The 17,014-nt window shown below is 46.4% G+C and overlaps 1 protein-coding gene across 2 annotated transcripts in view; it reads left to right on the top strand.

Annotated features, from left to right (window-relative positions):
- Window positions 1–308: 308 nt before the first annotated feature.
- LOC126533742 (uncharacterized) overlaps window positions 309–17,014 on the top strand; it is a 36,171-nt gene continuing 19,465 nt past the window's right edge. For both annotated transcript variants that reach the window (XM_055071964.2, XM_050180929.3), the window contains exon 1: window positions 309–472. In XM_055071964.2, coding sequence (XP_054927939.1) covers window positions 437–472 — 36 coding nt within the window. In that variant the 5' untranslated portion in view covers window positions 309–436. The remainder of the gene's footprint in view (window positions 473–17,014) is intronic.

The following is a 17,014-nucleotide window of genomic DNA, read 5'->3' as shown; positions in this document are numbered from 1 at the left end:
TCTCCCACCACAGTGACTCCGTACGAGTGAAGCGTGGGAAACGAATTAAACCAAAACGGCAAAAACAGCAAAGGAATCGATTCCGCGAAAAAAGAAGAGAAAAACGGTTACAAAAGGATAAATGAATGACCAGCTCTGACTTTGCATAAAACGATCGTAAAAGAGGCGCCGTGCTGGTTGAGAGGTATGCGCTGTGAAGCGGTATTTTATTTCTCCGTGGCGAGGACGGTGGTGGGGGAGGGATGCGTCCAGTCCGACGCTTGGAGCTGGAACCAAAACAAAACAGATCACAGAAAAAGGTAAGCGTGGCGTCGGCCGCTGATCAAACTCTGTGCCCGGCTGCTCGGTCCACGTTCGCTGGCCTCCGATGACCGCGGTCAGTTGAACGGCTTCGTTGCTGGATAGCGGTCAGCAGCGGCAACACCGGTGGCGACGCATGGCGGCTGCTTTAGAGGATAGAACGCGAGTTCTGGTAAGTGCAAGCCAACGCTTACGTTGTGTGTTGTTGAGCCGTGTGAAAGTAGGAAAATTGACAAAAACATTGCCAAATGCGCTTTCAGTTTAGTGCCTTCGGAACGTTATCGAACTAAGTTTTCACGTTCGTTTGCTATGGCGTATAAAATGCAAGGGAGCCAATAAAAAAAAAGAAAGGAGCATCACTTTAGCACATTAATGCTCATGACTCCAGCCTACCCTTTCACCGGCCCCTTAAGTATGGTGAGTTGAATCACAAAATTGTCCACACAACAGGAACCACTGCAGGCTAGGAGCTGTGCTCCCGCATTTAGTTCCATTGCGACCTGCCGCGACATTGAGGAGGACGGTATATTCCTGCAGCCCTTTTTAAATCCGTGGGCACCGAGAAATGGTTTTACTTAGCAGACACTATGTAAAATTTGACGAGGACTGCTGCATTAAACAGCAGTCACACTCAACCGAGTCTATCAAGTTGCTTTTATATTTTTCGCCATCAATGTCTCATTTTGCAATGTCGAAATTCACCAAGTTCATGCACTATGCGTGCATTTCTCCAACTCCGAAATGACAGAATATGATGATGCACCCGTGTTTGAACTACACCTACTGTAAGCTGCACGTGCTCAGTAATCTAAGGCGGCAAAAAGTGACATATTATGCGGTAGACTGAAATGTACCGCTATTTTCTGAGTAGGGCATTTACACACCTTTGTAAACATTTCAACTATAGCACGCAAGCAGCGAACTTCCCCATTTTGTTTATCCGATCGATCGCTACAATAGATGCAGTTTACAAAACTGCGGTATCTGTGTCTTGGTGCAGGGGCAAGGATATTTAAGCCCACAATGCCCGAACACCCTTCCATCCCAGAGAAAATGAAACAACTTGCTCGTATTTGTACCTCTCCATGGAGAGTATATTTCTCCTTAGAAAACAGTGATGTGATCACTGAGGAAAACTTATTAGTTCGGTAATTACTTCATAAGTAATTCATCTGGGGAACTATCCAAAGCTGAAATAGCTCCCTCCTCCTGCATATAAAAAACTAAGGGCTCTACATTAGGCATCGAGCACGTGAATTTGAGCGTTTAGGCATCAAATTCAGCGTATCAAAACTGATACGCTGGGCTTGGGGCGTAGTGTTTTGAAACTTCGCAATTTTAGGCGATTTCTGTAAGAACTAAGAAGCTCTAAATGAATACTATGTTATTTTGCTAAATTCGGTAGCATTCGGTATTCTCTCATAAATGCAACAACTTTCTCTCTGATAGGCGTAGCAGTTGTCTACTGAGAGCTTCTCGGCGTCTGACATGTATTTGATACAAAAATCTGAATTGATGGAAAAATCCAGGGTAAAGCGCTCTTTAAAGATGTTCAGGACTTTGACGGGCTGAAGGGAATTACGATAGAATGAACAGACCTGCAACGAACAATGAATGTAGGGTGTACAACAATATAAAAACACTGAGAAGTACAGAGTTTTTGTCATTTCAGATTGACATAACTGCGCGCATTGAATCCGTCGCTGAAAATTTGTGTGGTGGTCACCGAACCCAATGAAGACGCGGCAGCTGAATGCGCATCCTGCTTGCCACCGCGCTAAAGTTGGAATTTTGAAGACGTCGTTAAAATATATCCCTGACTGCTGCGCCAACATAACTGCTGACTTTTCCTCAAGCAGAATTTCTCTCCATTTATACGAAATATTCACCAGTAAGTTAAGTGTATGCACCACGGAAAGAAAGTCCTCACTGCATTTACTGTTTAGAGAGAGTATTCCCGAGATGAAAATATCGGACACAGGGTGAATACATTTGTTTTAACCACAGAGCATACGAATTTAAAGACTAGGTGAATGGGGGTTCACGCAGCCGTTAAGGCAGTGTGGATTTTATGTGAAGATTGTAGATAATGTGAAGATTATGTGAAGGCTCTAGATTGATATTCGTAGACTGACGGGCTGAAATCTAGATATAGTTCACCGGCTTTATTTACGTAGTCTTCAGACAAACACCTTGCGCCTTGCACACCAACATGGCGGGTTCTGGCTGCAGCGTTGCATCATGGGCCGGTCGCGAAGATAGAGGAAACTGAAGCGGCCCGGGTGTCCCGTGATGTAAGCCGATACGTGACCCACTAAACTCTCCCTAATTAACGCAGCGCGGACAAATAAGCTGACAAGAATGAAAAACGCGACGGAACAGGGCCTGTTCTGTTGCTCCTTTCATTCTTGTCGCTGTGTTAGCGCTGTGTTACTTGAAGGGGTGTCGAAACGTTTTTCTTTGAAGCCGCAAGGACACCTTTGCTCATTCTTTATTTCAGCGCCTGCCAACAGCTGTAAAGCCTTGGCAGAAGGTCGCTAGTACACACATGAACTTAATAATACACGAACAGAATAACACATTAACAAAGAACAGCATTTCCACGAATATCGCATGCTAAAGTGAGTACACAAGACCACAGATGAGAATAAGTTGAGAAGAATTTGAGAAGATGTACTTGCTGAACTAATTTTTCTCAAGCATCCCCGTGCACCAACTTTGCACAGACACTCAATTGAAAACGCCCATGTCAGATGAATTGACACTGTACACTTGTTGCGACCGTGCCATGGGGCAAGTTAAAGAACAATTGCGGAAAAAACACGCCAGAACCCCTGCTGCTTTTGAGTGACGGTACCCGAAACTGCAACGATGTTAGTAACACATTACAATCAGCCAGCCCACGCGCCACAGGTCGCAAGAAACTTAAATCGCGCGCCAGCCTTCTGTCACTTAAAGAAAGCATACTTATGTTAATTAACAGGCTTGAGTAACCATAGATTCGCCGTCGACGAATATATTTGTCGTAGTAAGTGTGAACAATCCACGCTGAGCGTTAAGTTACTTTGATGGACACTAATAGAATTCTCCATTGTAGTGAAGCCAAATTCATTTGCGCCCTGACTAGTGGTCAGAACAGTGCTCTGAAACATTCAGGGTGCCCCAACCTTTTTTGTAAGTCTAGAAATTATGCCTAAATGTCTCGTGGCACCACTGATAATACAAGACACATGAAGATGGAAATCCCGCCTTTAGCCTACGTAAACCCCCAAGATCACGAACAAGCGCACGACGAATAGTATCAGCTGACAAAGTGTAATCAAACTGTAACGAGCAACGAGTTTTGTGCCTCCCAGGTACGTATTACCAAATAAATTTTGCAAAAAGACGCGTTAGGAGTGTAAATATACCAGGGCCATATTTACCTTTCTTATTCCACCTCCTTCGTTGCACTCCTTCGTCCTTCGTTCCGACGGGCCAGGGCTGCGCCGATGGGATTAATCAGCCGCTATGTTGTTGTTGTTGTTGTCCTGAGTGGCCGTGGCACATACCCACAGTGGGGGATTGGCCAAGAATCAGGTGGTTTAATTAGGTGCCTAAAAATAATAATGACAACAAGGGAGTTAACAATTTGGGCGTGTGAGTTTAAAAGTAAACGTTCTGTGTTTGGAGAAAAAAAAATAATCAGATGAAAACCGGGCATAAGAAAATAATAATAATAATAACAATAATAATTAATAATAGATAAGAAATAAAAGAAAGCTATGGTTGGGAGGGAAACGATCAATCTAACATGGAAATCGATTGGTTTCAATTAGGTAATTTTGGATCGCCAAGCAAACATTTCTGTGGCTGAACCCAACAATGGAGGCTCCAAAAGATAGGATCACAGGCACTGATAAAGTTAGACCAATAGAGCGAAGCGGGATTTCGAGTAGTCGTTTTCTTATAATAGAAAAACGTCTGCAAGACAACAAGAAATGGTCGATTGTCTCCGCTTCGCCACAGAATGAGCATAATGGTGAGGGGACCAGACCAGACCTGTGGAGGTAGAAGTTCAATGCAGGTATACGGCAGCGCAGCTTCGTGATGGACACTTCAATTTTCCGTGTTCGGCGAAATTCTCTGTTCCAAGGGTGCAGGAGATGTCCGTAATCCACAGAGTTAGTAATTGCGGAGCCTGATACTGACTGTATAATGATGCTCCTGCGAAATCTAGCTGCAGTAACATAAGCAGTCAAAGGGCGTTTTGGTGATCCGATCCGCGGTATGTAACTTCTTCTGAGCGCGACCTCTTTTCGATCATGTGCGTATATCGGTAGCACGAATAACAACTCACCGACGGATCCCGCGTCGGTGGCCAGGTTGCGCGTTTTTGTAGTGGAGCTGCGGGAGCTGCTAGTGGCAACCTCGCCCTTTAACATTGCGTGGGGTTCCTAATATTGCACCCGGCAAATAGAGGTCGCCTTTGGTGCCTTTCAGAGAAATATTGATACGGAACAGCCGCTACAGTGTGACTGCACTGAGGAGGAGGAAGACGACGTGCGCGCCCGTTTGATATAGCGTCGCCATTTTGGCCTCCGTTGGCTCCCCTGTAAATAAATTGTAAATAGCATTGGGCATCAGCTACACATAACAATATGGCGACTGCGGCTGCGTGAGAACGGCAGCGAAGCGGTGACGGGAGAGCCCCGTAGAGTGAACAACCTTTTCGTGTACATATGGAATATGTGGACCAGACACTGCCGCTCCATGGTAACAGCACCTCCTAGGAGCCCAACTTCACTCGCTGTGCGAATAAGATGCGCTTATGGCCTGCCCTAGCAGGTATTGGCCAATACCAGCCTTCAGAGAGAATCTTGCATATGACATACATACGCAAGGCGCCGGCAGCTTCAAAATGGGTGAGGAGTAGGCTTGTTTCAAAAAGAGAAGGAATAACGAAGAAGGAATGATATCGATGGAATGACAAAGGCGCATAACGAGGATGGCATGACGTCAACGAGATGTCGATTCTTAATTATGATGACGGTATAACGACAAGAACGTGGTGATGACGGTGACAAGAGGACAATGAGATGACAATGACTGTATGACGTCAGTGGCATGATGACGACGCTATGCAGACAACTGGAAAAAGAAACGGAAATGACGATGGCGCAGTCAAGATGGCATAACCATGACGGCATGACAACGGATGCAGGATAGCGTCTGTGCGATGACGACACAGTGATGACGGCATGACAACGGCGGCATAATCACGATTGATTGACGACAGTATGATTACGATAGAAGGAAGAAGAAGGAATGACAACGACGTATAGACGAAGGTGGTATGAAGACAATGGCACGACGACAACGGTATGGTGATATTGAAGTGATGATGATAGTTAAATAATAGAGTGACGACAACGACATGATAATGGCATGACGATGACTGTATGACGACGATGCAGTGATGACGATGGCATGACTACAGGTGTAAAATTCATGAAATGTTGAGGGGCGTGAAAATAATTGCTTTCTGTCACGTCTTTCTTTTCTTCAGGAAATTACGAAAAAAACAAGACGATTGCGCACAGAGCAACAAAAAATCCGACACATTTACTTTTCTGACACTGAAAAGAATCTAATTGTTACATTACTGCATGACAAAAGCCCCAGAAGAGCTTCAAGGTTCGAAATCTAGGCGCTATTTAACATCAAGGTATTGATTTCACACGAAAACGTCAAGACCGACGTTTGTATCAATCTGTGTCCGATTCATTTTAACTTGACGCTTCAACGCTTCGCTGTGCAGCGGACGAATGCTTCCGGACATTGAGGTTCGAGAGCACGTACAAAAGCATTTGCACGCGATATCCTGCGAGCCTGTTGCATATCATGGTGTATACATTTCCAAACTCGGACCTGTTTCTTTCACATGCCGCAGAAGCAGGGGGAATCTACAGTACGCGACAGGAGAGGGGGCTCAAGGGTTGGTTAAAGCAAAGTCCTTGCCACAATGTGGATATATCCAGGTGCTTCGCAGATTCCCAAGTTACTTTTGACCAAACTTCTAGATATGTGGAAAGGTGTCCCTTCGCAACAGAAGAATTCTGCGGAAATCTGTGTGTAATTTTTCTTTTTTTTAAATATTATCCTGGTTGAAAAAAAAGTACCTGTTTTCCCCCGAAATATTCGATATTTTTTTGACCATTTACATCTCTTTACATGACGTGCCATGAGGACAGTGGTATGACGAGGAGTTCATGGTGACAATGGCGTGATGATAATTTTATCACGAAAGCTGTATGATTACGATGGCGTGAAGACGGTGGCATGTCGAGGGCCGGTTGACAAAGCTGGAGGGTCGATGAGGCACAACTTAGATGACGCTACGACGACGGTCTGCAATGGAGGTATGATGGCGACTGTCCGACGATAACGGCATGACAAATGTAACGTAATTCTGATTGAATGACTGTAGTATAATTCCAATACAATAAAGAAGATACATTGATGTCGATGGAACGACCAAGGCCATATTACGAACACGACGTAACGGCAATGAGATGAGGTTGCTGAAGTCATCACAATGACAAAACGACAGCGTGAGGACGATGGCACGATGAGAGTCCCATGACAAAGCTAGAATGACGGCAGTGCAGGGACCATGACGTCCTCACGGCCCCACCTAGTGGCCTAAGCTATCAGACAACTTGGACCACAGGGTCGGTGTAGAAGGCGCGACGACCACAGCACGACGAGAACGAGATCTTGAAGCTCGAATAATAACGAAGGTATGACCACGTTGGCTGTTGCCATCGTGGTCATACCTTATGTGGTCAAACCATATATGGTGATATGACAAAGAATGTATGACGACTATAGGACAACATAGGCGGGACGATGATGGCGTGATGAGTGTCGGATGACGAACCTGGAATGACCTTGATGTAACGACCATGACGGCATAACAAGCACAAGCCTATACCTAGAGACCCAATCTATTAGACAAGTTTGACCGCTGGGTCGGAGAAGAAGGCGTGACTGCGGCAGCATGAATAGGATTAGACCACGAAGCTGTAAGGAAGACGAATGGACGACCAGGACGGCATGACTATGGCGGTGTGCCAACGAATGCATGACAACTGTATGACGACAATGACGTGACCACGACGGCATACCGACTACTGTGTAGCGACGATCGCATGACGATGACGGCATGGTGAGAGTCCCATGACAATGGTCAATGTCAATGGACAATAGACATTCGGTCAATGCACGACGGTGCATTGACCACGACGTCTTCACGACCCCAAACGCATGCCTAGTGGCCCAAGCTATCAGACAACTTGGACCACTGGACCTGAGTCGAAGGCGCGACGGCGATAGCATGACAAGAATCAGATCACGAAGGTGGAATGATGACGAATGAATGACTACGATGGCTATCGCCATCGCAGTCGTTCATTGATGGTCATTTGATGTTCATGAATAGTCATAGTCATTGATAGTCATTGAGGGTCATTCAATGAAACGACTGAGAACAGGTTACTTGAAGGTTGGGATACTGCTTTCCTTTCGAAAAACATCTGCTCCGGCGTAGGACTGAAAAAGAACTCGCGCTTCATCCTCACGAAATCCGCTTTTACAGCTAAGCTCTTCATGCGGGTGCTGTGCCGTCGTGGTCGGACTTCCTTAACAAGGGGCCATGTGACCTAGCGGGAGAGGAAAAGAAGAGCTCAACAGGCGGAACGCCGTTGGAGCGACTCCTTCCGGCTGTGAGAATGCTATCTTATATCGGGAATCTTATAGTGTTGTTACAAGGTGCATTTTCGGCGATCGGGACAGATCGACATCGAAATTATCGACGATTGATTCCACCCTACCGCGAAAGAAACAAATGTTGTGCCGGTGGTTTGCACCCAACGAACAGCGCCCAGCGATTGAAACGCGATACTAAGAGCGCGTGGCTGCCGGCGCTTCTTGCGCCAGCAAGAAGTGGCCTGCGTACTCCTGAGGAAGAAGCTGGCTACCGGGAGCGTCAGCGAAAGCTGGCAGTGGAACTCGCGCGATAAAAAAAAAAAAAAAAAACTGGGAGAACCGCAATAAAGAAAAAGAAAAATGCACTCCTAAAGCTTGCGCACCACGCGAAGTATGCAAAAGCGAAAATGAGGTGAAAGAATGGTGAAACAACACATCTACATCATAGACTGCTTGCGAAGTTTGACTTGCATGCTGTAACACTCGGTGTAAATAACAGCTTCGCTGTTCCAACATCTTCACGGACTGGAAGGGACGGTGATTTTTTTTCTATGACGGAACATGCGCTGGCACGACTTTCGGGCTGAATGTGTTACGTGGCCTGCATAACACATGGAAACGCAGAATGGTCGTTAGGCAGGCGGACATTGACGTTCACTCAGCGCGCGAGTACTTAAAATGCAGTATAAGAAAATATGCCTACATAACGGAATGGTTGCCGCGTGTCGAGGAATTGACCACCTTGAAACGAAATGAAAGTGCGAGGCGCCAGTCACGCTGTAGCTGACGTTTTTAGAACGTGACATTGGACAATGTTGTTTCGTGGATTTGCGCGTGACATAAAAGGCGTCGTCCTTCTGCATTAAACAAGTTACAAAGAAAAGGAAATTGATCGTGGCCTAGTGTATATGCAGTAGGTTGTTATGCTCAAATCCAGAGCCTAGATTTCTCTGTCGGTCATATATTGCTTTTTATTACTGAGGTTCAAAATGCGGCGAGACAGAAAATATCTACTTACCTACCGCAAAGTGCCCGGAATGAAGGCAAAGAGCGCTTCGCTATAAAAAACTACAGGAATTCGGAGAATTGTCTACGAAAGCGTGAGCATTGCTTGATTCGGCTGTGACTTCGTTCTTACAGCAAAGCTGTATACCTCTACAGTCCAAGGAAATTTTCGTGTCGTTGGCGCGCTAAGGAAAATACGTGGGCAGATCCCGGAGATAGTGCAATGCCAGGCCAACCCGCGGCAGAGGTGAAGCAGGCGTTAAGCACTCCCCACACGTGGGCCCATCCCGAGGATAGTGAAATGCAGCGCCGACCCGCGGCGGAGGTGAAGCAGGCGTTAAGCACTCCCCATACGTGGGCCGATTCCGAATATTGTGCAATGCGGGGCCAAAGCGCTGTGGAGGGGAAGCAGGCGTTAAGCACTCCCCACACGTGAGCCCATGCCGAGGATAGTGAAATGCAGGGCCGACCCGCGGCGGAGGTGAAGCAGGCGTTAGGCACTCCCCATACGTGGGCCGATTCCGAAGATAGCGCAGTTCGCCATTGAGGGGCCCACATACACAGCTTCTCAAAGGCTACTCAACAATAGACCATATTCATACTATCAATCAAGGCGATAGAGAAATGTGCGGAATATAACCAACCCACATATATAGATTTCATTGGTTACGAGAAAGCGTTTGATTCAGTGGAAACCTCAGCAGTCATGGAGGCATTACGGAATCAGGATGTAGATGAGCCATACGTAAAGATACTGAAAGATATCTATGGCGTCTCCACAGCCACTGTAGTCCTCCATAAAGAAAGCAACAAGATCCCAATAAAGAAAGGCATCAGGAGGAGATACGATCTATCTAATGCTATGTTATTCACAGCGTGTTTACAGGAGGTGTTCAGAGACCTGGAGTGGGAAGAATTGGGGATAAGAGTTAATGGAGAATACCTTAGTAACTTGCGACTCGGTGATATTCTTGCCTTGCTTAGTAACTCAGGGGACCGATTGCAATGCATGCTCACTGACCAGGAGAGGCAAAGCAGAAGGGTGGGTCTAAAAATTAATCTGCAGAAAAGTAAAGTAAGCTTTAACTGTCTCGGAAGAGAACAGCAGTTTACGATAGGTAGCGAGGCACTGGAAGTGGTAAGGCAATACATCTACTTAGAGCAGGTAGTGACCGTGGATACGGATCATGAGACTGAAACAATCAGAAGAATAACATTTGGCTGGGGTGCCTTTGGCAGGCATTCTCAGATCATGAACTGCAGGTTGCCACTATCCCTACACGAGAAGAGTGTATAATAGCTGTGTCGTACCTGTACGTACTTACGGGGCAGAGACCTGGAGACTTACGAAAAGGGTTCTACTTAAATTGAGTACGGCGCAACGAGCTATGGAAAGAATAATGATGGGTGTAACGTTAAGTGATAAGAAAAGAGCAGATTGGATGAAGGAACAAACGCGAGTTAGTGACATCTTAGTTGAAAACAAGAAAAAGAAATGGGCATGGGCAAGACATGAAATGAGGAGGGAGGATAACCGATGGTCATTAAGGGTTACGGACAGGATTCCAAGAGAAGGGAAGCGTAGCAGGGGACGGCAGAAAGTTAGGCGGGTGGATGAGATTAAGGAGTTTGCAGGGACAACATGGCCACAATTCGCACATGACCCAGTTATTTGGAGATATATGGGAGAGGCCTTTGCCCTACAGTGGGCGTAGCCAGGCTGATGATGATGATGATACACAACTTCGCTGGTCACTTTCTTCACAGAGTGGAAGGGCACTGAGTTTTTGCTTAGTGTTGCTAACTTGCCTTTCCTAGTGTAGGCACGTCTACGCATGACCTTTCCGGTGGCACAGAAAGCATTAGTTGACAATTGTCAAGATTTTCTCGCCGCATCCGACCCCTTCAATGCAATTGTACTAATTGAACCGGAACGCCGAGCACAAACGCTCTTCGATGGAACAGAGTGGTCGAAAGGGAACGCCAGCTGCCGTAGTAGTTCGTGAGGTGTTGCGTGAGGGGACAGTGCATCGCCGCGATGCCATCTCAAGCTTGTGTTGTGCGCGCGTTCCTTGTCGCTACAAGCTCTCGCCGGCGTTCTGACTGCGCCTTGGTAAGGCCCAATGTAAACGCGCTCGCTTGCCCGCGAGGTCGAAGGACGCTCGGCAGCGTTTATTGGACATTGGGCCGCCCCAAGGTCTCGAGTAGGCCCACACTTCAAAGTTCAATTTGGCCCGCCCCGTAATTTAAGTATGACCTCCGACAAATTTCATGTACCCACCCACAAATTCCAAGTTGGCACATCCCCAAATTTAAGTAGGTCCGCCACAGAATTCTACTTGGCCTAGTCACAGATTTCAAGTTGACCCACCCCCAAATGTTTGTGCCATTGCTCGCGCGTTCGTCGTCGTCTTCTTCCGCAGCTGGCTAGCTCTACCTTGAAAGCGATCGTCTTAGGCTATGGGGGAAGGACGGACAATTTTCTCGTCGGGTAACCATAGGAATGCTCACGCATTTTTAAAGTGTTGTTTAAACTAGCGAGGATGACTGTAAATGTAAGCGAATAGTTCATGGGGCGACTTTAGAAATCATATAGACACATTTGGAAGGCTACCGTAGTATAAAACTGAGATCGACAACGGCGTTTCACGATGGCGGCGTGCATTATCCTCGACATCTTTCTTTTTTGTAAATGGCATGGCAGCGTGAGGACGATGACGGCTACGGTGGTGGTGCCACGAGAATTATGTGACGATGATCGAGTGACGGCGATGCGGATCATGATGGTTTGAAGACCACGAGCGCATCAGTATAAAGACATGACAACAGTGGAATCACGGCAGCGTGAAACGGACGCAGGCACGGCGTCAACGCTAGTGACGACAACGTGATGACCACGGCGTGACACCGTTTGTGCATTTGAGGTTCCTACTCCGCTCTATTACGCCGCAGATCTGCCTCGGAACATTTGCTTTAAAAACTTGCGGATATCCCATGCCCTTTTAGAGTCGGTCTATGCGAAGCTGTCTTGAGGCTACAGAACGAAACGGCAGCTTCTCAACAAGAGAAGCCCAGCGAACTTCAAAGATGAACGTGCCCTGAAAACGTCGCCTTACAGGCTGCCGGAGAAATGTGAGACAGCTCCAGCACCGACTGCAGCATCTGAACCTTCAAACGCTATTAAGTTCTCAGGCGACAGTGCGTAAGCATGACAGAGCTGAGTGGCGTTCGGCGGTCAATGTGCCCTGTAGCCATGTTCCACTGGGGCAGCTTCCCTTTGGGTAGGCAGAGAATCTCAGACCACCTACCATGGAAACATTCGGAAGATTCAAAGAACATTACTGGCTTTAGATATCCTTTCGCCGTTTACAAACGTGGGCGCTGCGCAGCTTCCAGTTTTTCTCAGTGACGTGATCAGAAAAAAAATTATTTCAACAACATACGATACGAACGACAAGTCACAATGACGGGACAATTGCCCCAGGATGATAACATAAACAAAGTACGAGGCATTGTGCACACTGCACCTCTTAGTCCTCACCCACTGACGGATAACCACATTTATTTCGAAAAGAGACGACACGAACACTGATTCATAATCACGGCACGATTCCACCAGGACGATAGCGTATAAAAAACGAAACACGCCACGTCTTCAAAGTAGTGTCCGAGTCCTCACTCACCAACATATCATCACATAGACCAGCGGAAAGGCACAGTTACACATAAGCTAAATGTCACATGTATAATATGATGTTCCCTATATACAGTGCACACAATGGTTATGTACAGCGATGATGTGACAGAACACTTTAAACAACTTTGAAGGGATGTGCATGAGGTGTGTATATACAAAAATGATCATGTATACGAAAGCACACACACACAGATATACCGGGTACCTACATTCGATCTGCATTAAACGAATACTTCTGATGGCCTGGCTACAAGAACCAGGCTGGTCGAAAATTAAGCCACACGCGTCCATCAGCCACCGACAGGAAACGGCATGACCACTGACGAAGGAACTCTTCTTCTCGAAGGAACAACTCCTCTGACAGAAGCGACAGTAGGTCAGAGTACAGCCACCTGCGGCAACTGCCTCGCACCGGTTACGCCTTAGACAAAATGCCCCCGCAGCAATTAAAAGTCGTGCGAAGCGGCCACGTGAGCAGCGACCAGATGTAACAAAGAAGTTAAGAGGAAACTTTAGCTCGGGCCCAACTCCGACATGGCCTATTCAAATACATGTAAAACGCAAAAACGTTTTTCTGAGATAAACCCTGGACCTATTTTAATGACATTTATTGCATTTGAGAGAGAAAGTTAAATTATAGTGACTGCTGGAAGCGGGATTTGGATTTAGGTCCTGAATTTTGTTAAACATAATTTCAATATTCGAAAGTCTGAAAAAAATAGAAGCGCAATGTTTACAAATTCATAGCCATGCATCAAAAGCAGACATCGCGGTTCTGTAAACGGCATCCATTAGATCATTCAAAGCGGACAAATTCGATACGTCATTTTATAGCTTACGTGGATTTATTACGTTGTTTACAAGGGTTCTGCAAAAGCTGTATTTCCATATTACTAAATTTTTTTAGATTCATGTGTAACACAAATTTTGTCCGCTTTAGATGTACTACCAGATGCAACTCCCGCAATTGTGTTATCGTTTTTCTTTGCTGAGTTACAGACATGTAAACTTCGTGGTTAACTTTTTCAGAATTTTCAAATTTGCCAATTTTTTATAAAAACTTGAGGACCTAAATTGAAAATTCGAAATGAAGAGTCACTAGATTTTAAGTTGGTGGTGGTAGTAACAACTTTATTGAGACTCTGCTCAGTTATGATCTGGCAGGCCCGAGTCCTAGAATGGCCCCTCACGAGGAGCGACCCTTTCGGCCCAGGCAACGAGGGCTTTTTGTACTTTTTCATCCGGCGTTCTGAGCAGCTCTTCCCACGTCTGTTGTGAGGGAGCTGGCAGGAGCGACCTGGGAGGGGGTCAGCCCTCGCACCCCCAAAGAATGTGATTTTGGGTAGCCAATGTTTGATTTGTGCAGTTTTGACATATTGGGTTCCATTGCCCGTTGGTAATTATGGCTAGCCAATGTGGGCTGGGGAACGATTTAGTTTGGATTCGACGCACGATCGAGGCTTGCGCTCGCGTGAGGCTTGCGTTTGCAGGCGGGTAGATTCGCCTTTTTTGCTTGTAATAGTGTGTTATTTCGTGGTATGTCGTGGGTGCCTCATCCATGGGATCCGAGTCTGAGGGGCACATCTCCCGGTTGATTAGACCTCGGGCTACTCAGTGCGCCTCCTCATTCCCTTGATTCCCCGAATGGGCAGGGACCCATACGAATTCAACAGTGTTTTCATTATTAAAGTCCCGTGGGACTAGCTCTGCACAGACGCCTATGCTGCCTCTCGAAAAGTTGACTATTGCCCTTTTGGAGTCGCTTATGATAGTTTGCACGGAAGGATTCATGATGGCCAAAGCAATGGCAGTCTCTTCCGCTTCCACGGCGGACGCTGTTTTTATGGTCGCGGCGTTGAGGATACTTCCCTCTCCGGTCACGACGCTCACTACGTAAGTTTGGTGATTTTGCTTTGCTGCATCGACATAAGCGGTGTGCTGGCTGCTTTGGTACCTTTCTTGAAGGGCCTTGGCTCTGGCAGACCGCCTCTTGTCGTGTGTCCCAGAGAGCATGTTCTTGGGTAACGGTTTTATAATCAAACGGCGTTTGACCGCACCGAGTAACGTTGTTCTTCCTGCTGGATTCATAACGGGATTCAGCCCGAGTTTACTTAGAATAACCCTGCCAGTTGCGGTGCGGGAGAGTCGTTCACGTTGGGCTGTTTTATGGGCCTCCACGAGTTCGTCTAGGGTATTGTATATACCTAGCTCAAGTAATCGTTCAGTGTTCGCATACCTCGGGAGACCAAGGGCAGCTTTATGAGCTGTGCGAATGACGCTGTTAACCTTTTCCTTGTCAGAAACGCGTAGGTGGTAGTAAGGGAAGGAATACACGACGCGACTGATCAGGAAAGCCTGCGTCAAATGGCAGATATCAGCCTCCTTCACACCGCGGTGTCGTGTGGCTACTCGTCTGATTAGGCCACATATTTGGCGGGCTGTCGTCCGTAATCGGACAATCGCCTCAGAATTATGGGTGTTATGTTGAATTAGCATGCCCAGGACTCTTATAGTCAGTACGGGCGGAACTGGGCCGTCTTCTATACTGACTCGTATAGGGGAGGTGGCGTCCCTTTCGGTGGCGTTCTTCTTTTGAATGCAACAAACCTCATCAAATTTGGTGCAGTGGTTGCTGAGAAAAAATTGGCTGGGGCTTAGCTAAGGTTAAGCCCGGATATCTCGAAGCGAAAAGGTTCGGTGATGCTTATGAGTTAGCCTATGGTTATGCTTACGGTTTAGCCTATGGTTACGCTTACGGTTTAGCTTATGGTTATGCTTTATGGCTTAGCTTATGGATATGCTTACGGTTTAACTTATGGATATGCTTATGGTCTAAGTTATGGATATGTTCACGGTTTAGCTTATGGTTATGCTTTATGATTTAGCCTATGGTTATGCTTACAGTTTCACTTATGGATATGCTTTGGTTAGCTTATGGTTATGCTATACGTGTGCCTTGTGTAGTCATGCAAATTGCTTATCAATGATATATACCATAAGTTATGCAGAATTATTAAACTTCTTTATTCATCATTGTTGGGCACATTGTCTTGCGATTTCTGTACAGCCATAAACACAGCTGTCTGTATCGGTACTATCACTCTCTTCTCCTTCCACGCGGAATGCGCACGCCTATTCTCTGGCAAGCGGTTATATACTCGGCCTCCGCGATAAACACTCGCTTTCGGCGAACGTCAAACGATGACGTATAGCGCGCGGCAGTGGCCACCTGCGCCGACTCCGAACACGCTTAAAGGGACACTAAAGGGAAAAATGATTTCTTCTGCATCAGTAAATTACCGTTCTACAACACCAAAAACGCCACTCTTACAACGATAAGTCGTTTGGTAAGCGAGAAAAAGCGCAAGAACGAAATAAGGGTGGCGACGCCTACTTAAGTTCCCGCACCTGGGGGCTGTGACGTCTTGCAATTTGATGGCATCTTCGAGGGCCTACTAATAACATATAGCGGTACAGATTGACTACATTGTGTTCTAAAGGAATCAAATATTAAACATGGCAAGTTTCGGCAACCTTTATTCAGCCAACGCGACCCAAATGCGAAAACATACTTTGGAATCTCAGACGTCACGAGGACGTACCGGCGCTGGGGTTTCGGCACGAAATTCAAATACCGATACTTGGACCTTCATTTTCTCATCTAATAATCAAACATTTTTTTTTAAATGACTGCCTGCATGGTTCTCAAACGATGCTTCATTCGTCTAAACAGATTTATTGTTTCGCTTTAGCGTCCCTTTAAGGAGCGGATTCCGACCTACACCGGCTCGCGCGAAGCGCGGTGTTGACTAGCGTAGTGAAGCTTTTCGCTTCAAACCGAATTCTTACTCTTCATGTATTGAGATAAGAGCACCTGAGCTAAAGCTTGGGAAACCAGCTAAGGAGAACGAATGTGCCAACCAAGTTCTAACGAAGCATTGTCGGAGAGTTCGAGTAGCGGGGGTGCGTTAAAACCTAAACCCGCAGATTATGAACAGGTTTGTTGTGTACATAACTATAATTTTACAAGTAAAGGTCGCCGTAAATTATATACAAAATTTAATGTATCATCCTTGAGGCTGAGTGCGCATGTCTTTTACCTCTAAACTTAAATATAGGCTTATCGCGCAGCGAAACAACCTAAATGCGCGCTTTCTGTACCGGTGCAGTAGACTGATAAAGGCCCGTGACCGGAAGTTTCTTCGGGCCGGTGTCTTTAGGTTGCTGTTATCGCGCGAGCAAAACCGTCTAAAAGAGTACAAG

The sequence above is a fragment of the Dermacentor andersoni genome, chromosome 7, assembly GCF_023375885.2.
Source record: "Dermacentor andersoni chromosome 7, qqDerAnde1_hic_scaffold, whole genome shotgun sequence".
Taxonomy (NCBI): domain Eukaryota; kingdom Metazoa; phylum Arthropoda; class Arachnida; order Ixodida; family Ixodidae; genus Dermacentor; species Dermacentor andersoni.
The sequence above is the reverse complement of the archived record's forward strand: the minus strand, read 5'-3'. Positions and strand labels throughout refer to the sequence as shown.